This window comes from Macaca nemestrina, chromosome 4 (assembly GCF_043159975.1).
Source record: "Macaca nemestrina isolate mMacNem1 chromosome 4, mMacNem.hap1, whole genome shotgun sequence".
NCBI lineage: Eukaryota > Metazoa > Chordata > Mammalia > Primates > Cercopithecidae > Macaca > Macaca nemestrina.
Genome location: NC_092128.1, coordinates 148,821,068 through 148,845,167, shown reverse-complemented (window position 1 = coordinate 148,845,167; position 24,100 = coordinate 148,821,068). Strand labels below are relative to the sequence as shown.

General features: G+C 55.9%; 1 protein-coding gene across 4 annotated transcripts in view; it reads right to left on the bottom strand.

The window, feature by feature from the left end:
- Window positions 1–24,100, bottom strand: part of LOC105497799 (tectonin beta-propeller repeat containing 1) — a 41,809-nt gene that overhangs the window by 2,066 nt on the left and 15,643 nt on the right. For 3 of the 4 annotated variants that reach the window (XM_011769175.3, XM_011769208.2, XM_011769201.3), the window contains 17 exons: window positions 22,816–22,917; window positions 20,065–20,210; window positions 16,270–16,760; window positions 15,676–15,821; window positions 14,648–14,803; window positions 14,217–14,366; window positions 13,959–14,116; window positions 12,049–12,176; window positions 11,026–11,128; window positions 7,696–7,792; window positions 7,491–7,570; window positions 6,353–6,409; window positions 5,703–5,883; window positions 5,103–5,238; window positions 4,400–4,492; window positions 326–432; window positions 82–201 (listed from right to left, as the gene is read on the bottom strand). In XM_011769175.3, coding sequence (XP_011767477.2) covers window positions 82–201; window positions 326–432; window positions 4,400–4,492; window positions 5,103–5,238; window positions 5,703–5,883; window positions 6,353–6,409; window positions 7,491–7,570; window positions 7,696–7,792; window positions 11,026–11,128; window positions 12,049–12,176; window positions 13,959–14,116; window positions 14,217–14,366; window positions 14,648–14,803; window positions 15,676–15,821; window positions 16,270–16,760; window positions 20,065–20,210; window positions 22,816–22,917 — 2,451 coding nt within the window. The remainder of the gene's footprint in view (window positions 1–81; window positions 202–325; window positions 433–4,399; window positions 4,493–5,102; window positions 5,239–5,702; window positions 5,884–6,352; window positions 6,410–7,490; window positions 7,571–7,695; window positions 7,793–11,025; window positions 11,129–12,048; window positions 12,177–13,958; window positions 14,117–14,216; window positions 14,367–14,647; window positions 14,804–15,675; window positions 15,822–16,269; window positions 16,761–20,064; window positions 20,211–22,815; window positions 22,918–24,100) is intronic. The other variant, XM_011769184.3, reaches the window with a different exon arrangement.

Sequence of the window (24,100 nt, the reverse complement as noted above, 5' to 3'; positions counted from 1 at the left end):
CAACCCAGACCCCGGGTCCCAGGGGACGGTCCCACAGGACACAAGGTGACCACACAGCCCCAGACCATGGCCCCCGCTCACCCCGATGCCGTAGTCCCAGCCATGGCCCTTGGGCTCGTGGGGCTGCACGCCCGTGCGATGACACACCGTCCCCCGGCTCAGGCTGTGGCTGCCCTGCACTTTGTTGGCGATCACCCAGACCTGGAGCACACACCCCATGAAGCTCTCAGCCCCAGCTGCCGTGGGACGGCTGGGCATGGGATGGGGGAGACCAGAGAGGGAACCAGAGCACCCCAAGCGCCCGATACCCCCTGAGCACCCCCACCTGGTCCAGAGGCCCCACGGACACTCGACACACGTTGTTGGACACGTGCTCCCAGCTGGAGCCCTGCGGGTAGCTGGGCGTGATCCCCTGGCGATACCACAGGTTTCCTGGGGAAAGAAGCAGTGAAGATAAAGAGAAAGACCTTCCTGGCCCCTCCTGCCCATGCGGCCCAGCAGCCAGTGGCCAGGCCCCGCTCTAACCACTTCAGAGTTTGGGAAGCTGCCGGGGAGGCAGGAGGGTCCTGGCCCCTGAGTCAGGGCCACAGCCTCCTCCACTTCTCCACACTCAGGAGCCTGGGCTGCGGCCAGCTCTGCCTTCTGCACACTCAGGGCGTCCCCCAAGCCTCATAATCGCCCTATTGTGCTGGGCACGGCCAGCGTCCTGATCCTCTTTCTGCTGAAGCAGAAACTGTGGACAAGGGAAGTCCTAGCCAGAGCAATCAGGCAAGAGAAAGAAAGAAAGGGCATCCAAATCGAAAAAGAGGAAGTCACGGTGTTTCTGTTTGCCCATGATAGGATCAAATACCTAGAAAACCCTAGAGACTCCTCTAAAAGACTCCTAAGTTTGACACATGAGTTCGGGAAAGTCTCAGGTTACAAAATCAATGCACACAAATGAGTAGCACTGCTACATGCCAGCAGCAACCAGGCTGAGAATCAAATTAACCCCTTTTACAACAGCTGCAAAAAATAACACAAAATGCCTGGGAATGTATATAACCAAGGAGGTGAAAGATCTCCACAAGGAGAACTACAAAACACTGCTGAGAGAAATCAGAGATGATAGAAACAAATGGAAATGCATCCCATGCTCATGGATTGATGAGTATGGGATGAATCAGTGGAAAAATCAATATCATGAAAATGACCATACTGCCCAAAGCAATCTACAGAGTCAATGCAATTTCTATTAAAATACTGTCATCATTTTTTACAGAATTAGAAAAAAAAAATCCTAAAATTCATATGGAACCCACAAAGAGCCTGAATGTCCAAAGCAATTCTAACCAAAGAGAATGAATCTGGAGGCATCACAATACTGGACTTTAAATTATACTACAAGCCTATGGTAACAAAAACAGTATGGTGCTGCTATAAAAACAGACACATAGCCCACCCCCCGCCAATGTATTATACACCAGTTGATACCTAAGTAGTTTTGGGGGATGATATATTACTTACACATTTTCTATGTAGTAAATAGGTATGTGTATGTGCGTGGGTGTGTATCTGATTACTTTGTTGGAGTGATTCGTATGGTTTGGAACTGTTTGGGCCAAGTTTATGCAAAAATCTACATTTTTGAGTAAACTCCCCATGACTAGAGTAAGTTTCCCCAGTATTTGAGAATTCTTCACTTCCCAAAGCTGTACAGACATCAGATAATCAGTATTTGTAAGGATCGATAATGTAACTTATAATGAAATTGCTTTCTCAGTTATTAACGTTAACTGGATCGTCTTCATGTAGCCTTATAACTCATTTGTGCTATTCCATTTTCCTCTGTTCCTTTTATTTTCACTTCCCTTATAATGTTAGTCTCTTTGTACTGATTTCTGAAGAGTTCATTTATGATTAAAGAGGATAACATTTTGTCTAGAATTGCAAATATGTTTTTTCTCATTCATGTTATTGTGGTGTTTTATTTTTTTGGTTATACAGAAGTTGTAAATTGAAATGTAATCTTGTTCTGTTTTATGAAAAAAAAAAAAAATAGACACATAGACCAATGGGACAGAAGAGAGAACCAAGAAATAAAGCCAGATATCTACAACCCACTGATCTTTGAGAAAGCGTACAAAAGCAGAAATTGGGGAAAGGACAGTTTATCCAATCCGTGGTGCTGGGAAAACTGGAAGTTGCATGTACAATAATGAAACTGGATCTGTCTCTCTCACCGTGTTAAAAAATCAACTCAAGATGAATCAAGGACTTACATCTAGACCTAAAACCATAAAAATTCTACAAGAAAACCTAGGAAAAGCTATTCAAGGGCTTTGCCTCGGCAAAGAATTTCTGACTAAGATCCCAAAAGCAAATGCAACAAAAAGAAACATACATAAAGGAGTCCTAATTAAACTAAAAAGCTTCTGCAGAGCAAAAGGAGTAATCATCAGAGTAAAGAGACATCCCACAGGATGGGAGAAAATATTTGCAAACTATGCAACTGACAAAGGACTAATAACCAGAATCTAGAAGGAGTCAAACAAATCAGCACACACACACACACAAAACCAATAATCCCATCCAAAAGTGGTCAAATGACATGAATAGACATTTCTCAAAAGAAGACATGCGGCTGGGCGCGGTGGCTCACATCTTTAATCCCAGCACTTTGGGAGGCTGAGGCGGGCGGATCACCTGAGGTCGAGAGTTCGAGACCAGCCTGACCAACACAGAGAAACCCCGTCTCTACTAAAATACAAAATTAGCCGGGTGTGGTGACATATGGCTGTAATCCCAGCTACTTGGGAGGCTGAGGCAGGAGAATCGCTTGAACCCAGGAGGCAGAGGTTGCAGTGAGCCGAGATTGCATCCACTGCTTTCCAGCCTGGCAACAAGAGCAGAACTCTGTCTCAAAGAAAAAAAAAAAAAGAAGATATGCAAATGACCAACAAACATATGAAAAAATGCTCAACACCACTAATCATCCGAGAAATGCAAATCCAAACCACACTGAGATATTAATACCATTCGATTTCTGCAAGACTGGCCATTATTATAAAGTCAAAAAACAACAGAGCCAGGCGCGGTGGCTCATGCCTGTAATCCCAGCACTTAGGGAGGCAGAGGTGGGCAGATCACCTGAGGTCAGGAGTTAGAGACCAGCCTGCCCAACATGGTGAAACCCCGTCTCTACTAAAAATACAAAAAAATTAGCTGGGCATGGTGGCGGGCACCTGTAATCCCAGCTACTTGGGAGTCTGAGGCAGGAGAATCGCTTGAACCTGGGAGGTGGAGGTTGCAGTGAGCCGAGATCACACCACTGCACTCTAGCTTGGGCAACAAGAGTGAAAGAAACTCCATCTCAAAAAAAAAAGATTTTTTTAATGGTACATTTTAATTTTTATTTTTTAATTTTTATTTTATTTTATTTTTTGAGACAGAGTCTTGCTCTGTCACCCAGGCTGGAGTGCAGTGGCATGTCTTGGCTCACTGCAATCTCCTCCTCCCAGGTTCAAGTGATTCTCTTGCCTCAGCCTCCTGAGTAGCTGGGACTACAGGCACTTTGGGAGGCTGGCACTTACGCGCCACCACACTTGGCTAATTTTTGTGTTTTTAGTAGAGATGGGTTTCACTAAGTTGGCCAGGGTGGTCTCAAACTCCTGACCTCAAGTGATCTGCCCATTTCGGGCTCCCAAAGTGCTGGGATTACAGGCATGAGCACTGTGCCCGGCTAATGGTACATTTTAAAATAACTGAAAGAGGGCCAGGTGTGGTAGCTCACGCCTGTAATCCCAGCACTTTGGGAGACCGAGGTGGGTGGGTCACCTGAGGTCAGGAGTTCAAGTCCAGCCTGGCCAATATGGTGAAACCCCGCCTCTACTAAAAATATAAAAATTAGCCAGGTGTGGTGGCCTGTGTCTGTAATCCTAGCTACTTGGGAGGCCGAGGCAGGAGAATCGCTTGAACCCAGTAGGTGGAGGTTGCAGTGAGCGGAGATCGCACCACTGCACTCCAGCCTGAGAGACAAGAGCAAAACTCCATCTCAAAAAATAATAATAATAATAATAATAACTAAAAGAGTATAATTGGATTGTTTGTAACATAAAGGCTTGAGGGGATGGATACTCCCTTTCCTCTGCTGTGATTATTATGTATGGCATGCCATATTATGTATCAAAACATCTCATGTACCCCATAATATATACACCCACTCTGTACTCACAAAAATTAGTTGTTTTTTTTTTTTGAGACAGTCTCACTGTGTCATGCAGACCACGTTGGCCAGGCTGGTCTCGAACTCCTGACCTCAGGTGATCCGCTGGCCTCAGCCTCCCAAAGCGCTGAGATTACAGGTGTGCGCCACCATGCCCAGTCAAAACATTAAAAATTTTAAAAAAGAGCAACTTGCCATTCTCATCCAGGGCATACACCGACGTCTGCCCCACGGACACCTGCTTCAGCCTCTGTCTTGGCGGGGATGGGATGTGGTACCAGCAGTCACCTGAGAAGGGGAGGCTGACTCAGGCACACGGCCACCTCCTGCTTATGTGGGCCAGGTGGGGCTGAGGGCCTCGGTCCCCAGCTGCCTCTCAGATGTGGAGCCTGGTGTCAGCTGTGGGCCACACAGAGCTGAGCCGTGCGCTGCCATCCACCCAGCACCATGCCTGGAGCTCTGGAAGCTGTGGCGGGCTCTGATGGACTCATCTCACCAGCGCAACACAAAGGCTTCCAGGGCAGCTCACGGTGGAGACCCAGCCTCAGGGGCTGCCCCCCTAACCCATCCCTGTGTAGAGGGCAGCTGAGTACCAGTGTCCCCGTGTTGGATACTGGACATCTGGAGAAAAACAAGCCAGCACAGGCCGTCCTCCCAGACGGCCACTAGAGTGGTCACTGTGGAGTAGACCCTGCAGGGCCAAGACACAGGGGCCACCGTGGGAAGGGCCAGGCAGGCCTGGCTCCGGCTGCCCCATCGCCAGGGTGACCACCTCCCAGTCAGTCCCAGAGTGGGGGGACATGGCTTCTGGGGGACCCTGGCCCAGAGGGGATGTTTGGCAAACGTCAGCTTGGACGGAAGGTGAGCACTGCAGGGGCTCCTGGGGCGCGGCACTCACCGGCCGGCTGCGAGGGGTACACGGAGCCCCGGTAGAAGGCGGAGCCGTCCCTTGCCACGGCCCACACCTGGTAGCAGGCCCCGATGGAGATGGAGGCGAAGGGCTGGTCAGTGCCAACGTGCAGCCAGGAGGAGCCCTGGGGACGGCGAGGAGGGGTGCTGAGATCACCAGGGCCCCCCCCACCAGGGCCCCACCTCCAGGCCCAGCAGAAATGGGCCTAGCGGTTGGGCAGCACGGGTGGCTGGGGGACAGCCGGGAATCACACAGCCCCACCCAGCCTGATCTCGGTGCTTGTTGAAATCCTGGGCGTATCTCATCCTCCTGCGAGCAGGGAAAGCACCCCTGTGGGTGTGTGCACCTCACCGCGGTGCTGACCACCAAGGACCAGGTGCCAAAGAACCACGGTGTCCCCTGGGCCCACCTCTGTCACCCCCGCCCCACTGGCCTCATTCCTGGGCCAACTGCCCCAGGGCACAGGGACCCACTCGGACCACAGGCAGTGTCCACTGGTCCTAGGGGCTTGTCCTGAGCAGGGTCCCAGCCCAGCTGGACTCCAGAGGAAGGTCCTCATTGCAGGAAGAATCTGGCCCCGGCACTCACCGCGGGGTTGAGCGCCGACACGCCCAGGCGGCACAGCACATCCCCCTTGTCACTGATGGCCCAGAGGGCAATGCTGTGCCCGCTCCGCTCGGCATCCGGGCTCTCCGGGATGATGGACACATCCCTGAGGGTGATGGGGGGCACCTCCAGCCAGGGCCCGCTGGTCACCAGCTTGCATTTTCTGTACAGTGGAGAGCGGACACAGCCCGGGGACCCCAAGGTGACCGCCAGGCTCCAGGGCCTCTCCCACTGGAGCCAGGAGGAGGAAAGCAGTCAACCCCGGGGTGGGTGGAAAGAGGGGCCCAGAGGTGGCCTCCTCCCCACCCCCACCCCACCCCACCCCATCCCCACCCCCAGCCAGGTGGCGTTCTCTGTCCAGCTTACAGGTGGAGCGTGCCAGTGACATTTCTCTTATTTGTTCATGAAAACAAACTCTTCTGAAACCAGAGAGCACTGCGAGCCTACGGGCATTTCCTGGGCTGACATTTACTTAGATTCAGCTTCCCTCTTCACCCTACTCCCCACTGCTTCTTCCCCTGGGACTGAGGTCAGAGGCCAGATGTGGCCCGGGGTGCGGGGAACCAGAGCTCCCTCAGGGCTGGCTCCTCCAGGAGCCTGACTGTGACAGTCACCCTGCAGCCCTGCCTCACCTGGCCCAGCACCTCCTCCTCACAAAATCCTTCATCGTTTTGGACCCATGGTATGAGCTGCAAGGAGGAAGAAGATGAAATCAGGGCCACTTCGTGGAAGTTTCTGGAAAGGGACCGTGCACGTCAGCATTCTTGTTCTACCCATTACAGGGCATGGGGACTGGGTGGAAGCCATGGACGGGGTTCAGAGGAGGAGGTGTCACCACGCGTGGCTCTTGGGAGACACTTCCTGGCTGCCCCGGCAGGGTCAGGGCTGAGTGCAGCCCCAGGGACCTGCAGGGAGGGCCTCCCGGGGGTTGGGGCCTCCCAGGGGCTGAAGGCTCCCTGGGGAAGGGGGTCCGGTCCTCTCTGGGGCTGGAGCATAGCAGTCACCTGTCAGGGGTCAGGCTAAGAGGACTCAGCCCTCCCCTCCCCAGGCCCCATCAGAGCCCTTTTGGGGAGCAAGAGCTCTCGGTCAGGATGAGGCCCGAGGCTGAGGGGAGGGTGGTCCAGGAGGCCTGGCTGTGGCCGACGGGATGGTCCTGGTCTGCTCAGAAGCCACCTGGCTCTGGCCCCATCTCAGGCTGTCCTGACTGCATCTTCCAACAGGCTGAGGCTGTGCCATGAAGGGTCTGCACACACCGTGCACCTGCGCCACCAGGGTCCAGGGCCTCGGGACGGGGACTGCATCTCTCTGAGGGGCCCACGCTGCCCTTTCAACTGACATCTCGTGTTGAACCCCCATCACTCAGGGCCTGGCTCAAAGCCCCCAAGAGCTGACCCTGCGAAGGCTGTCGAGGCCACTCGCCCTCCTCAAGCCCCTCAGTCTGGTGCCCCGGGTGCCACCATCTGACCCTCCCAGAGCCCGTGCCTGGCACAGCAGGGATGAACGTGGCATGGGGGAGCCATGGCGCTCCTACCCGTGCCATGCACAGAGGCCAGAGGTGCCATGTGTGCCAGGAACAGTCTCCTGGGTCCCTCCCAGCCCCTCCGCTGGCCCCTCCCCCTCCAGTAGCTGGGCTGGCACCAGGGATCTGCTCCTTGGCCAGGTCTAGGGGGCAGGGTTCAACCTGGAAGAGTAGTGAGGACGGAGGCCACACACTCCAGGGCCCTGACACTCAGGACCTGGCCCGAAGGCCCTGTGCAGGGAGAGGCTTACGCAGGGAAGTCGCTGGCGTACTGCCACCCCTCCTGGTCCGTGCCCCCCGGGACGCTGAAATCCACGAACCAGTCGGAAACCTGGGAGGAGTGGGTCAGTGAGGATGGGAACCCCCAAATCCAGATGGCAGTCAGAACACTCGAGGAGGGGCGAGGAGGGGTGGGAGGGCGGATTCCCAACCCCCCAGGGGGCAGCGGGGCCTCACCCAGGCCCACTGCAGGGACGGGGGTTTCGTGCCAGCCTTGGTGCACTCCTGCAGCCCCGAGGCATCGCTCCACATGTACCGGTCCGTAGGCAGACCCCTGCGACAGGACAACAGGGCGGGTGACGAGGGAGACTGGGGAACCAACCGGCTCACTCAGACACCCCCATAACACCCCTGGTGGCAGCACCACACGGAAGCACCGAGCTCCAGTCTCAGAGCCAGCCGCCTCCAGACGCTCGCACTCCTAAGAGGTGACAGCCCGCTGGGCACGGCGGCTCATGCCTGTAATCCCAGCACTTTGGGAGGCTGAGGCGGGGGAATCACCTGAGGTCAGGAGTTCGACACCAGCCTTGTCAACACGGTGAAACCCCGTCTCCACTAAAATATAAAAAATTAGCCAGGGCCGGGCGCGGTGGCTCAAGCCTGTAATCCCAGCACTTTGGGAGGCCGAGACGGGCGGATCACGAGGTCAGGAGATCGAGACCATCCTGGGTAACACAGTGAAACCCCGTCTCTACTAAAAATACAAAAACTTAGCTGGGCGAGGTGGCAGGCGCCTGTAGTCCCAGCTACTCGGGAGGCTGAGGCAGGAGAATGGCGTGAACCCGGGAGGCGGAGCTTGCAGTGAGCTGATATCCGGCCACTGCACTCCAGCCTGGGTGACAGAGCAAGACTCCGTCTCAAAAAAAAAAAAAAAAAAAAAAAAAAAAATTAGCCAGGCGTGGTGGTGGATGCCTGTAATCCCAGCTACTTTGGAGGCTGAGGCAGGGGAATCGCTTGAACCCGGGAGGCAGAGGGTGCAGTGAGCCAAGATTGCACCACTGCACTCCAGCCTGGCAATAAAGCAAGATTTTGTCTCAAAAAAAAAAAAAAAAAAAAGTGGGGGTGGGGGGAAATGCATAGAGAAGAGTTTCTTTCTCCTACCCCCCTCCCCTCCCCTCCCCCTCCCCTCCCCTCCCCTCCCTTTCCTTCCCTTCCTTCCACAGCTATCGCTCTGTCACCCAGGCTGGAGTGCAGGGGTATGATCATAGCTCATTGCAGACTTGAATTCCTGGGCTCAAGTGATCCTCCCACCTCAGCCTCCTGAGTAGCTGGCACTACAGACACGTGCCACCACACCTGGCTAGTTTATTTTTAAATGTCCTGTAGAGATGGAGTCTTGCTTTGTTGCCCAGGCTGATGTCACCTCCCAAAGCACAGGGATGACAGGTGTGAGTCATCACACATGGCCACATTTCTCTTGTTCAAACCATGTGGTCTGTGGTACTTTGTTAGTGTCACGACAAGACACTCGAGTAGCGGGAAGCAGCACATGGGGCAGTTTTGTGGGGGCGGCTGTGAGGCTGAGATGCCTGGAGAGCACAGCTGGGGCACGCATTTGTGATGACCAGCTGTGGCCCTTTCGGGCCTCTCTGAGACAAATGTGGGTGCACAGCCCTGCCCTGTCCTCCGTAAGGACTGAGGAGGACGTGAGGAGGGGGTGGAGATCCAAGTGTGTTGGCAGGCTGTGTGGACAATGCCCACAGTCGAGGCGGAGGTGTTCAGGATGGAAATATTTTGGCAATGTGTGTCAACCGCCTTGGAAAATCTCAAATCCCCTGATTCACTGGGGTAAACACACAGACACACAAATATTTACACACAAGGACATCCTTTAAACGGTTCCATAGGACGCTGAAAAGGTCACTTATGGTCGAGACATCCAAGGCTGAGTAAAGTCAGATACACTGGGTCCACCCCGGGTACGGAATGGTGAGGCCATGGAGCCACCTCCCTGTGCCTGGCCTCATCTGCCCCCAACACACAGGATGGTCGGAAGGCCACACCCCACATGCTAATCGCAGTTGCTGTCTTTGGCTGGTGAGATTAGAGTCGTCAGAGAGTTTGTTGTTTCTATGACTGTTTATTTCATCAATTTGGAAAAGGTAGAAGCGGAGGCCGGGTGTAGTGGCTCACGCCTGACGCCTGTAATCTCAACACTTTGGGAGGCTGAGGCGGATCTCGGGAGTTCAGGAGTTGGAGACCAGCCTGACCAACATGGTGAAATCCTGTCTCTACTAAAAATACAAAAATTAGCCAGGTATGGTGGCGGGCGCCTGTAATCCCAACTACTCGGGAGGCTGAGGTAGGAGAATCGCTTGAACCCGGGAGGCAAGGGCTGCAGTGAGCCAAGATCAAGCCACTGCACTCCAGCCTGGGCGACAGAGTGAGACTGTCTCAAAAAACAAAACAAAACAAAACAAAAACAAAGAAAACCAGGAGAGGAAATGAACTGCATTTCTTTAGACAGCCTCAAAAAGGTAAAAAAAAATGAAATTTAAAACTTGGAATATGCCACTTATAATAGTGTCCAAAAATATGAAATACCATCTAATAAAAGCTCCAGTATAGAAAAGTACAGGCCAGGCACAGTGGCGCACGCCTGTAATCCCAGCACTTTGGGAGGCTGAGGTGGGGGGATCATGAGGTCAGGAGTTTGAGACCAGCCGGACCAATATGGTGAAACCCCGTCTCTACTAAAAACACGAAAATTAGCCCATCATGGTGGAACGCACCTGTAATCTAAGCTATTTGTTAGTCTGAGGCAGGAGAATTGCTTGAACCCGGGAGGCAGAGCTTGCAGTGAGCCAAGATCATGCCACTATACTCCAGCCTGGGCAACAGGGTGAGACTCTGTCTCAGAAAAAAAAAAAAAAAGAAAAATTACAAAACCTTTCTTTCTTCTATCTCTGGTGCTTGAATCAGGAACAGAATCTCATTAAGAAGGAATTCCATACATGTATTGGAGGTAGAAACTTTGTCAATATAGTTAGAGACTTTCGGCCGGGCGCGGTTTCGGCTCACGCCTGTAACCCCAGCACTTTGGGAGGCCAAGGTGGGCAGATCACTTGAGGTCAAGAGTTCAAGACCAATCTGGTCAACATGGTGAAACCCCATCTCTACTAACAATACAAAAAATTAGCCAGGCATGGTGCCAGGCGCCTGTAATTGCAGCCATTCGGGAGGCTGAGGCAGGAGAATTGCCTGAATCCAAGAGGCGGAGGTTGCAGTGAGCCGAGATCATGCCACTGCACTCCAGCCTGGGTGACAGAGAGAGACTCTGTCTCAAAAAAACCAAACCAAACCAAACCAAACCAAAACAAAACACCAAAAAACAAGATTCAAGGAAAAAGAAATCTCAGTGAGCGATAAGATCCGGTTAGTTTCCTGCTGGGGGCCTGACGCCAGGCTCTACTGGACTGTCCGCTACGGTGGATGCTGCTGTCCTGGTTTTGCCAGGACTAAGGACTGTGCCAGGCAGCATCCTGGCTGGGCACTTGTGCCACTTACCTGCTGGTGTAGCCTGTGACAGGGTTCCAGCGCTGGTTCTCATAGATGTGAACACACTTCACGTCTGACTGCGTGTAGATGTTACTGGTGCTGCTGGCCAGGCCTGCGGGGAGAGGTGGCTGCTGGGACCGAGGCCACATGGGCTCTGCTTGGGACTCTGGCGTTCCGTCTGAAGCACAGATTCCCAGAGAGGCCGGGGATGGGCTGGAGCCAGGTCAGCGGAGAGGGGCAAACAGGCCTGTTGAGCTTATCTCACGGGGCGGCCTGCCTTGGTTTCTCGCCTCCGGGCCTGTGATTATTCTGGGATTGCGCAACCTTGATGAACACAGCCCACTGTGCATCAAACCTCCCATCCACACCCCTGCAGCACCTCTTCCCACCTTGCCCTCCCACTTAGCACCAGGGAGGCCTGAGGCCCACCCAGCTCACTCTGTGTTACCAAAGGCACCTGGGACCGTCAACGTAACGTCCGTGAGCCCCGGCTCCCTCACTTGTGACATGAAGACAGAGGCCATTCCTGCCTCACACACAGGGAAGCTGCAAAGCCTGCTCAGATACGCGTTCCTGGCACGTCAAGGGACCACAGTTCTCTGGGGTTAGCTGCTCCCCCATGAGGCATGTGGGCTGTGGCCTGGAACGCCCCGTTTCAGTGCCGTTTCTGCCTTCGTTTTCCAGTAGGAACAGAGGGACCCTGGCCTAGAAATCGGGGGTCCACAGAAGTTCAGCGAGTGCCTACCCTGAAGGAAAAGCCCACCTAACACCCTGAAAATGAGGGGCCGGACATGCTGTGGGGCCTTGGCCGCTGCCTCTCTGGAACCTTCGAGGCCCTCAGCTCGGGGGGGTACTGGCAGGGACCATCCTGGGTGGAGGCTGGCAGTGGTGAAGGTCACCTGTCAGTCAGCTGTTAGCCGAGTGTGAACACTGGGACAGTAGCCCTGGCCTTGGGCAGGGAACCCAGGCGGGGACTAGAGGGAAGAACGCCCAGGAAGGCTCCGGGCGGGGGGGCCCGCGGGCTGCCCTCACCTTGGAAGCAGCCACCTCCATAGCCACCTGTGTACACCCAGGCCGTGTGGTCATAGCCGATGCCCCACACCACGCCCTGGCTGTTGGCCTCCACCATCCGCAGGTGGCCTCCTATCTGCCGCCAGAACCTGGAAGGATGGGAGAGGGCAGGAGGAAACCCCTCAGGCCCCACCTGCCAACCCTGCCTGGCCGCCCTTTTGTTCCATGGCCTCCCGTGGTTCTGGGATTTTCCCAGCCCTCCTCGGTCTCCAAGCACAGACCGTCCACCCTGCCTGACCTCCATGTTCATATTAATCAACGCTGAAGAGATTCAGCCCACGAGAGGTGCAGGGTCTTGGCACTGGGGCTGTGCAGGTCAGACCCCTCCACGGGCTGGGAGTCTTCTGGAACCCACCCACCTCATCCCCACGGTGACACGGAGCGGATGAGGCCAGCGGCGTGTTTCACAGGGCCCCTTGGGGTCTGGGACCTGGGGGAACGGGCTGGCCACGGTGGCAGGTGCAGCCAGGCTTGAATGTCACAGAGCAGAGCCAGACGTGACGTCTAATCCTCTGCATGAGTGACAGCACAGCCCTTGGGCTTCCAGGGTGTCAGCAGGAGGCGGCACCACCACAGCATGGCTTCCTGGACGGGCAGAGTGCAGGCTGCAGCTGGTGCAGGTCAGCCTCCTGTGGCCGAGGCCCCGTCACTGTCACTGTCACCAGAGGCGGTCAGAATCCTCCGACAGGATATTGCTATCCTCTCCTGCAGCCAGGGCTTCTGGCTCACTATGTCCCCAGCCCCAGTACCCACAGGTCATGAAGCCCAGGACCTCGTCGTTTTGGGGACACCCTCTGGGGCAGCCTCTCTGTCCCACAGGGGACAGAATCATAGCCCCCATGTCCGCTGCTGGGTCCTCCTCCTCAGGACTCAGCTCAGATCCCCCCAGGGAAACTCGTTCCCCTTTTGCGGCTTTTTTTTTTTTCTGAGACAGGGTCTCACTGTGTTGCCCAGGCTGGAGTGCCATGGTGTGGGGTGTGATCACACCCCACTGCAGCCTAGAACTCCTGGGCTCAAGTGATCCTCCCACCTCAGCCCTGCGAGTAGCTGGGACCACAGGTGCATGACACCGTGACTTGCTAATTTTTTGACTTTTTTTTTTTTGGTAGCGATGAGTCTGGCTATGTTGCCCAGGCTGATCTTGAACTTCTGACCTCAAGTGATCCTCCTATCTCAGCCTCCCAAAGTGATGAGATTGCAAGTGTGAGCCAACCTGCCTAGCCCCACCCTGTGGCTGTCAATGTCCCCAACAGAACAATGCCTCCTAGGCTTGTGCGTCCAGCCCTGCCCTCACCCCACTCCAGCCTGGCTACCCCAGGTCCCCCAGGTCCCGTCTCCACCGGCACTTCCCAGTGCCAAACACCAAGTCCTCTCTCCGCCCACTTCAAACCCCATCAGCTCTGCCTGGACCACGCCCCCAAACTCTCCTCCCCCAGCGGTTCTCTCCTCTCTGCCCCCAGGCCCCGGGCGGCCCCTGCAGCAGGGCCTCAGCTGGAGCTGGAGGCGGCTGAGCACCGGGTCTGTGCCCTGGACAGGTGGAGAGATGTGGCTGCTTTGCCAGGGCCTGGAAGCCCCCTGGGGTGCAGAACTGCGCCCCTCACCCACACTCCACATTCCTCCCGAAGCTCCGAGGCTCCTGGGCGGCACTGACCCACCCTGGGCCCGGTGGGGCTTCTGGTTCCCCCTCTTGGGGTCTTTGGACAGGCCCAGGGGACTTGGGCCTGGGAACCAGTGGCTGTGCTTCTGGCTGGTCAGCGAGAAGCTTGGCCCTGCGTGGACTCCAGTCTTCTGGACCCCCCTTCTGTAACCACGAGCTCTGGGTGAGGCCAGGCCCCAGGCCCCAGGCCCCACCCGGAGTGCAGCCCACTCACATCTGGTCGCAGGGCAGGGGGTGCTCATGGGCCTCCAGGTCCGGGCTGGGCTCGCTCACGAAGATGTCCCCCTTGCAGGTGATGGACCAGATGGCCTGCGGGGACGGGCGGCCCTGCACCTTTCGGCTCTCGCAGCAGGACAGGCTGAGCAGGGCGAGCTGGCGTGGCACAACGCTGGTCACTGCCAAGCAGGCCAGGCCAGGTCGCCCCACCATGGCTGTCCCTCTCCCCGGCCCGAGGGGACCATCGCCCACTCACCCAGTCATTCATGTCCTGCTCGGTGGCGGCAGCCAGACGCACCGGCCACCTCTGCCGTGTCCGCTCGGGGGTGTACAGGGCAAAGGAGTGCTTGGTCTCGTTCAGCACTGGGACCAGCGCCACCACCTCGTTCAGGAATATGTGGGCATACTGTTCACAGAGCAGGCGCCCGGCAGGGCTGTCACCCAGGGCAGGAGGCCTCTGGAGGGCGACCCTCACTGTGCTTCACCCTGGGACCCTGCCCTCGGACACCCTCTCTCCTGGCACCCCTGGCCCTGGCCCCTCCCCTGGGTACCCCCAGCTCTGACCCCTCCCTTGGTACTTCATTTCTTTACCCCCTTCCCTGGGTACCCCCATTTCTGTACCCCTCCTCTGGCACCCCAGCCCTGTGTCCCCTCCCCGGCCCCATCTTCCATGGGACCTGCGGGCACCTTCTTCTCCTCATGGACCACGTAGTAGATGAAGAGGATGCTGTCCCGGGCGCCGTCGTGCCCTGTGAACTGCTCCAGGGCCACGCGCACGTCCACCCACTTGTGGGGCTTCCAGTCGCACCACCACTGCAGTGCCCCGGTCTTCACCCACACTGACTGCGCAGGCCGGGGCAGAGGACACAGTCACAGGCAGGCCCGGGGTGCAAGCGGAGGGGGGCGGGGCCGGGGGTGCCCAGAGGAGGAGGCAGGGCTGGGGTAGGGCCCACCCGGCACTCCCAGCTCTCAGCCCAGCTCCCCCCAGGCTAATGACAACGGTGACGCTGCTGGACACCCGACAGGTGCAGGTTGAAAGCCAGGGCTGTTCGGTACAACCTCCCCTCTCGAAAACAGCCGGGCAGTGGGCACTACCACCCCGCCCTCTGCATGGGGAAACAGGCTCGGGAGGTTCCGTGCCCAGCCTGGTGTCACACAGTGAGCCAGCGGCGAGCTAGAACCCAAACCACAGCCTGCTTGTGTCCAGCGGCCCTTGGAATGAGGAGGGTCACATGCTGTGTGACTTCCCTGTCACCCCCACACTTGACTGTGAGCCTCTGAGGGCCAGGCTCTGCCACAGGACAGCGGGGCGGTAGCAGGGTTGGTCCAGAGGTGGGGTCTCTGGCCGCCCTCTGTGCTAACTCCTTGCAATCACACACTGCACCCCTGGGCGCCCGGGGTTCCCTCCAGCAGGGAGAGGATGCCGTGGTTCCCCTCCCTGGCCACCCTCCCCTCCCCACCCACCACCCTCTGAGGTTGCTGTTGTCTCTGGGTCTCCAATGAGCCCGGAACACAGTGGGGCCCGAACCAAAGTCTTCAGGATGGACGAAGGAACCCTGAGCTCCTTTCTCTATGCCTGCATCTGCGTGGGAGACGGATGGACAGCGGGAAGGAGGCATCCATCTGTTTCTCTCAGAGCTGGTACACAGCAGGCGCTCAATGAATGATTGTTGGAAAAAAAAAAAAAACGCGTGCACGGCCACCGGGGTGCCCACCTGCTCCACAGCCTGCTCGTAGTGTCTGAAGTTCTCCAGCTCCCGCTTGGTCCTTTCTGTGAGCTGCTGGAAGATCTGCTTCCTCCAGGCGGCGGTCTGGGCCGGCGTGATGGACAGGGACAGCGTCTGCACCGAGGGAGACAGGCCTGTGGGGCAGGCAGAGCCTCAGGGCCGGGGCACCGTCCTGCCCACAGCTGGGCAGGAAGCCACGGCGCTCCCCTCCACCAAATCAGCCCTTTCTACGTCAAAAGCTACACTCTCTGTTAAGCCTCCTTCCACCCTTCGCCCTGATGGACAAGTTGCTCTCCCCCAGTAATTCAGCCTGGAAAGCGGCCAGCACTGCTAGCACAGGGGATGGGCTGCGGACAGGGGAGGAGGCATTGGCCACTGTGCTTCCAGGTCCTGATGGCCTCAGGCTGGTCTCTGGAGGCCACAGAGGAGCCCAACGTCTGGCTCAGGGCTGCTGAGCACAATGAGGCATCCAGGGAGGACAGCAGGCCTGCCCGAGCCCCCCAACCCCGGCCTCCTCCCACACCCCACACCCCCAGGGCACCTGGCCATGTGGATGCCCCCAGGCCCTGCAGGAGCCCTTACCCGCTTGGACAGTGAACCACCTGGGCACGGCACATGCCTCCACCACGCAGCCGCCTCCCGACACCCAGGCCCACAGCGGGTGGTCGTCCACCCCGTACGGCTCCTCCAAGCCCAGCGGGAGGAGCCCCAGTGAGGAGAGGCTGGTGGTCTCGGGGAAGCCAGCGGCCGAGTGGCTGGGCACTTTCTTGGGCTCCTTGAGGTCAATATTGGTCCAGGGCAGCTCGGCCGGCGTGGGGGCCGGGCCGGGGTGTGTGTCGGGTCCGGCCGCCCTGCTGCCCTCAGCTGGGCAGGCATCCTCCGTGGTATCTTCTGCAGTCCTGCCAGCCCCTGGGCCCGAGGCTGAGCTCCCCGTGGGATTCTTGGAATCGTCTAGAGGCTCTGCAGGGAGAGGCTGGCCAGGCCCCGGTCTCTCGACTTCTGAGGAGGCATCGGTGTCGCTGGGGGCAGATTCGCCACTGCCCCTCACCTCGTCACCAAAGAAGCAGCCGGCACTAGGGACAAATCAGGGCAGACCCGTCACTCCCTTGCAGGGGAACAGGTGCTATCAGGCAGGCCCGGTTCCAGCGTGCTCCACCATGACTGCCTGTGGAACCTTGGGCAAGTCAGAACCTCTCTGAACTGTCTCTTCCTCTGTGCAAGACATACATCAGCACCTGCTTCCAGAAAGCTGACACCTGGAGCACCCTGCAGACCAATCACATCGACATATCTGAGGGTGAAGATCTGGAATTAGTATTGCTTTTTTTTTTAAATTTTTTGAGACGGAGTCTCACTGTCGCCCAGGCTGCGGTGCGGTGGTGCAAATTTGGCTCACTGCAACCTCCGCCTCCCAGGTTCAAGAGATTCTCCTACCTCTGCCTCCTGAGTAGCTGACAGATTACAGGCATGCACCACCACGCCTGGCTAATTTTTGTATTTTTAGTAGAGATGGGGTTTCACCATGTTGGCGAGGCTGGTCTTGAACTCCTGACCTCAAGTGATCCGCTGACCTCAAGTGATCCGCTGGCCTTAGTCTTCCAAAGTGTTGGGATTACAGGCTTGAGCCACCATGCCTGACCATAAACCCTTTTTCTTTTTCTTTTTTTTTTTGAGACGGAGTCTCGCTCTGTCACCCAGGCTGGAGTACAGTGGCCGGATCTCAGCTCACTGCAAGCTCTGCCTCCCGGGTTTACGCCATTCTCCTGCCTCAGCCTCCTGAGTAGCTGGGACTACAGGCGCCCGCCACCTCGCCTGGCTAGTTTTTTGTATTTTTTTAGTAGAGACGGGGTTTCACCATGTTAGCCAGGATGGTCTCGATCTCCTGACCTCTTGATCCGCCCGTCTCGGCCTCCCAAAGTGCTGGGATTACAGGCTTGAGCCACCGTGCCCGGCCAACCTTTTTTTCTTTAAAAAAGACCCAGCCTCAGGATTCCCTTATAGCAACACAAAATGGACTAAAACGTGTTTTCATCCACTGGAAAGCGGCCACTACTGCTAGCACAGGGGAAGAGGCATTGGCCACTGTGCTTCCAGGTCCTGACAGCCTCAGGCTGGTCTCTGGAGGCCACAGAGGAGCCCAGCATCTGGCTACAGTGGATGTGCTGGCTCACATGGCAGTTCTGGGTTTCACGTCTTGAGGAATTGCTAAATTGTTCTCCACAGTGGCTGTACCATTTCACATTCCTACCGGCAGTGTAGGACGGTTCCAATTTCTCCATGTTCTCACTAGCATTTGTTATTGTTTGTTTGTTTTTTTTGAGACAGAGTCTTTCTCTGTCACCCAGGCTGGAGGGTAGTGAAGTGATCATAGCTCATTGCAGCCTCGACCTCCTGGGCTCATGGGATCCTCCCACTTCTGCCTCGTCTACAGGCACATACCACTACACCCAGATAATTTTTAAAAATATTCTTGCAGAGATGGGGTCTCACTATGTTGTCTAGGCTGACCTTGAATTCCTGGGCTCAAGCGACCCTCCCGCTTTGGCTTCCCAAAGTGCTGGGATCGCAGGTGTAAGCTACTGCACCCAGCCTTGCCTTTCTTCCATTGACTTTTCACTCTCTTGATAATGTCCTTTGATTCACAAAAGTTTTTAATTTTGATGAAGTCCAATTTATCTGTATTTCCTCATTGCCTGGGCTTTTGGTGTCATGTCTAAGAAGCCACTGCTAACCTCAAAGTTATAAAGATTTGGCATCTGTAGTTTTTGAAGCTTCTTAGCTGACTCTCATGTACTTTCTAGTTTAAGAACTACCAGTTGGGTCCGGGCGCAGTGGCTCACACCCAGCACTTCGGGAGGCCAAGGTGGGCAGATCACAAGGTTAGGAGATCGAGATCATCCTGGCTAACACGGTGAAACCCCATCTCTACTAAATACAAAAAATTAGCTGGGCGTAGTGACGGGCGCCTGTAGTCCCAGCTACTTGGGAGGCTGAGGCAGGAGAATGGCGTGAACCCAGGAGGCAGAGCTTGCAGCGAGCTGAGATCACGCCACGGCACTCCAGCCTGGGCGACAGAGCGAGACTCCGTCTCAAAACAAAAAAACAAAAAAAACAAACAATAAAAAGAACTACCAGTTGGCCAGGTGTGGTGGCTCACGCCTGTAATCCCAGCACTTTGGGAGACAGAGGTGGGAGGGTCACTTGAGGTCAGGAGTTCAAGACCAGCCTGGCCAACATAGTGAAACTCTATCTCTACTAAAAATACAAGAATTAGCCAGGTGTGGTGGTGAACACCTGTAATCCCAGCTACTTGGGAGGCTGAGGTGGGAGGATCACTTGGGCCCAGGAGTTTGAGGCTGCAGTGAGCCATGATCACGCCACTGCACTCTAGCCTGGATGACACAGTGAGACTGTCTCAAAACAAAACTAAACAAAACAAACAAAACGCCACCTACCATCTGAGCAGACTAAACCCTCAGGTGACACATGAGCAAATGCCTGCCCTGGTCATCTTCCCTGACCCTCTGGGCTGACAGCACAGCAGGGTGGTAACCACCAGGCTCAGGGCACAGAGGGGTGTGGACCAGGGGCTGGGGAGGGTCACAGCTACAGGTGGGAACGTGGATGGCTGCAGAGCCCGGGCCCTGAGCGCCATCTCCATCCACGCCCGTGATGTGAACATTCCCACTGCAGAGCTGAGCTGTCCCTAGCTCATCCACAGAGTTGCCTGCCTGTGCTCTCACGGCCAGTGGGCAGAGCTAGGGCTTGTCCACGCTCTTTAGACCTACGGACCCCCAGGTGCGGCCCCGGAACTGCAGCAGCATCACCCAGGGGCTGGTGAGAAATACTAAGTCTCAAACAGAAACTCGGGGTGAGACCCAGAGATCAGAGTCTGAACAAACCCTCCAGGCAACCCCGGTGCCTGAGTCTGAGACCACTGCTGCAGGCTAGGCAGAGCCCCTCTGTCCCGTCCTTGTTTACCCTGGACAGAGGGGTCTTTACTTCTTTCCCAGAGAACTGTTTCTGCCCCAGATCTTCAGCCTTTGGACCCAATGGGGTGACCCAGATCAGGGTCGAGCCTCACCTCCATCATGACGGCCCAGCCTTTCCCTGCTCCCAGTGCCACCACCAGCAGCCCAGAGTGCGTCCAACACCTCCAGCAGCCACCCCGGGCTGCCCCCAGGACCCCCTCTCTGTAGGACCGAGGCAGAAGGGCTTCGGCTCTTGTGGCTCTTGTGAGTGAAGACCCATTTTCTCCTGCCTGGGACAAGTCCTGGGACCCAGTGGGGCAGGTGGCAGACTCTTCTGGACGTGACCACCTAGGCTCAGAGAGCCCGTCCCAGCCTGGCTCCTGCACAGCCTGCCGTCCCTGGTCACCTGAGGAGACTAGACGAGCTGCCGGAGTGTGACCAGTCACACTCTCGGGCCACGACGATGGCCTTCCAGGTCTTCCCGCTGAGCTCGCTGGGGGTGACGCCCTGCCGGAAGTACACAGCTCGGTCCTCACAGCCAATGCCCCACACCTGGAAGAGAGAGGCTCTGTTCTGACGAAGCTGGGCGCAGGCCCGGGGGCTCCTCTCGCTTCCTGGGGTTGCAAAATGCAGGCAGGGTCCTCCATATGCAAGTGTGTGTGGGCTGGGAAGGTCCATGGTGGGGCTGTGTGGTGGGCACAGAAGTCAAATGCTAGAAGGGGGCTCAGGAGAAGCTGCAACCTGGTCCCATCTCCCTGTCCTCAGGCAGAGCTGGGGTTTCAAGGTGACTAGGTCCAGGCAAAGTAGCGGGGCTGGGGGACACTCTATTAGGAAGTAAGGTTCACCTGCCTCCCTGTCTTGTGTGTGCCCTCTGGTGGGAAGCAGATGCCCCAGTGAACCCAGAAGTGGTCCTGGTTTTGTTGTTTTTGTTTTTGTTGTTGAGACAGAGTGTTGCTCTGTTGCCCAGGCTGGAGTGCAATGGCGCAATCTCGGCTCACTGAAACCACTCTGCCTCCAGGGCTCAAGTGATTCTCCTGCCTCAGCCTCCCGAGTAGCTGGGATTACAGGCTCCCATCACCACACCCGGCTAAGTTTTTGTTTTGTTTTGTTTTTAGATGGAGTCTTGCTCTGTCGCCAGGCTGGAGTGTAGTGGCGTGATTCGGCTCACTGCAACCTCTGCCTCCCAGATTCAACTGATTCTCCTGCCTCAGCCTCCAGAGTAGCTGGGATTACAGTCATGTGCTACCATGCCCAGCTAATTTTTGTACTTTTAGTAGAGATGAGGTTTCACCGTGTTGGCCAGGCTGGTCTCAAACTCCTGACCTCAGGTGATCCACCTGCTTCGGCCTCCCAAAGTGCTAGGATTACGGGCGTGAGACACCACGCCCGGAATGTTTTTGGTTTTTTTTAGAGACAGGATCTCACTCTGTCACCCAGGCTGGAGTGCAGTGGTACAATCGTGGCTCATTGCAGCCTCGACCCCCTGGGCTGAAGCAATCCTCCTGCCTTGGCCTCCTGAGTAGTTGGGACTACTGGTGCACACCACCACACTTGGCCAACTTTTTAATTTTTGTAGAGATGGGGTCTCACTATATTGCCCAGGTTGGTCTGAAACTCCTAGGCTCAAGTGATCCTCCCACCTCAGCCTCCTAAAGTGCTGGGATTTACATGTGTGAGCCATCCCACCTGGCCGTGGTGTTTTTTTTTAAGATGCAAAGTAACCACCCTAATTCTGACCTCACTTTCCGTGGAAAAGGTCTCTGGGTAGGCATCCGACTCTCTGCCTTTGGGTAAGAAGTAAGGTTTGCTAAAGGGCTCAGGTGGCCTGGCTAGGTAGGCTGCAGCGTCTCTGTCCCTTGGCCCTGGCAGGCTCGGCTCAGACTCAGCTGAGTCGCCTCCGACTCAGCACCCCTGTGCACTAGCAGGTGCCTGTCACCCCCCGGCCTCTGGGTGCTGTGCCACCAGGGTGGGTGGGAGGAGGGCGTGGCAGCAGAGGGAAGCCTGGCACCTCAGAAAGAACTTCTTGCTCAGTGTAATAGAGTGGGGGGCTCTCCTTGACAGCAAGGGGCTGAACCCTTTGAGTTTTTTTTTTGGAGACAGAGTCTCGCTCTGTTGCTCAGGCTGGAGTGCAGTGGAGCAATCTTGGCTCACTGCAACCTCCGCCTCCTGAGTTCAAGTGATTCTCCTGCCTCAGCCTCCCGAGTAGCTGGGACTGCAGGCATGTGCCAGCACACCTGGCTGATTTTTGTATTCTTAGTAGAGATGGGGTTTCACCATGTTGATTAGGCTGGTCTTGAACTCCTGACCTCAGATGATCCACTTGCCTCGGCCTCCCAAAGTTCTGAGATTAGAGGCGTGAGCCACGGTGCCCAGCCCACCCTTTGAGTCTTAAAAGTCCCCAATCCTCATTATCTCTGAGAAGGCCACACTGTGAAACTGTGCAGGTGATTCTTAAGAGCGGCTGCACTGACCAGGCATGGCGGCTCATGCCTGTAATCCCAGCACTTTGGGAGGTCGAGGCAGGCAGATCACTTGAGGTCAGGAGTTCGAGACCAGCCTGGCCAGCATGGTGAAACCCTGTCTCTACAAAAAAAATACAACAATTAGACAGATGTGGTGGTGCGCACCTGTAATCCCAGTTACTTGTTAGGCTGAGGCAGGAGAATCACTTGAACCTGGAAGGCGGAGATTGCAGTGAGCCGTGATTGTGCCACTGCACTCCAGCCTGGGTGATAGAGCGAGATTCTGTCTGAAAACAAAACAAAAAAAAAAAAAAGAGAGAAGCTCCGTCCTCGGAGTCCACGTTAGGGGGTCAGCTTCATCCTTCACTTGGTGACCATCGCACCTGATTTCACCTAAACATTTCTCAAGGAAACCTTCCAGTCTCCAGGAACCCCTTCCTGCCGCCTGTCAGGCCAGATCCGTGCTCATGACTCTAAGGCCTTAGAAAATTGACCTAAGCGAGGGCCCCATGACCCCGGCAGAACCAGCCCCTGGGAATCCTCGTGGGCTGAGAGCGTGCAGAGGTGCCAGGACCCCCACTGTACCGCCATCATGAGGTCCTACAGTGGGAAGGGGCCACCGGGCTATTTTGTGGCATGAGGAGCCTCCATCCGGAGACCCCTGCTGTTCAGGGGCTGCGGACCCCCGTGCACACCTGGTCGTTCATTCCCACGTTCACCATCAGCATCTCACCAACCATCTCAATCCAGCTGGTGCCACAGGGATTGTGAGAGTTGACGCCTCTTCGGAACCACACCTGGGGGAGTCAGAAATACACGTTTTCCTGGACGGCCAGGGAAACAGACGGTTCATTCGTTTAAGCCTCAGGGAGAACAAGTGAATAATTTGATCCTTTGGTTCGTGTCACAAATGAGCAGTCACACATCATTTAGCGAGGAAGCCCCTATCCACGATCCACGTCCCTCTTCCCACACCCCGGCTGCATCTCCTGCGCCTGGCACTGTCCCACGAGGGCTGAGGGTCCCCTGGCCTCAGCCACACGTGTCCTGGCAGCTGCCTGCCCATTCTCCAGCCTAAGGCTTGGAAAAGGCTACTTTATTTGAATTGAGTTGGTCCCTGTGAAAGACAACGGCCTTAATAATGTTATTTACGAAAACTAGTTTTTAAAAAGCTCATTCTTAGAAAACATGAGACCCCTATGTTGGGTCTATTCTTAGTACTTCAAGAAATACTTAAACTTAAAGCGAAGTATTTTCATGTCAACGTGTAAAAATATACACACTCCCACTAGATTTTTCCCAGACTACCTGTGGCTCTGTGATTCAGCCGCTGGTCATGCTCCACCCTGCCGCCCGGTATTCCATCCGGGCTGTTCTGATACATTCTCCATGGTGGCCTGGGAAGCCCCGTTAGTCTCAGACCTACTGGACACCTTGTGCTATTAGAATTCCTGAGATGCCGCCAGGCATGGTGGCCCACGGCTGTAATCCCAGCACTTTGGGAGGCCGAGGCGGGTGGATCACCTGAGGTCAGGAGTTTGAGACCAGCCTGAACACATGGTGAAATCCTGCCTCTACTAAAAAATACTACAAATACTAGTCGGGTGTGGTGGTGCACGCTTGGAATCCCAGCTACTTGGGAGGCCATGGCAGGAAAATCGCTTGAATCCAGGAGGTGGAGGTTACGGTGAGCTGAGATTGTGCCACGGCACCCCAGCCTGGGCGACAGAATGAGACTCTGTCTCAAATTAAAAAATAAAAAAAAGAAATCCAATTTTGCCCATTTAATCCAAAGAAAGTGGCACGTTGCCGTATGAGGGATTTGGAAGTTGTGGTCCCTGGGAAGTGGGGTGACCAGGACCCAATGTGGGGGACAGTCTGGTCTGTATTTTTGTGGGCTGGGAGTGGCCTCAGACTCTGGAAACTTCAGCACCGGGGACACAGATGCAGACGTGTAGGCCGTCCATCCCCTGGGCCAGG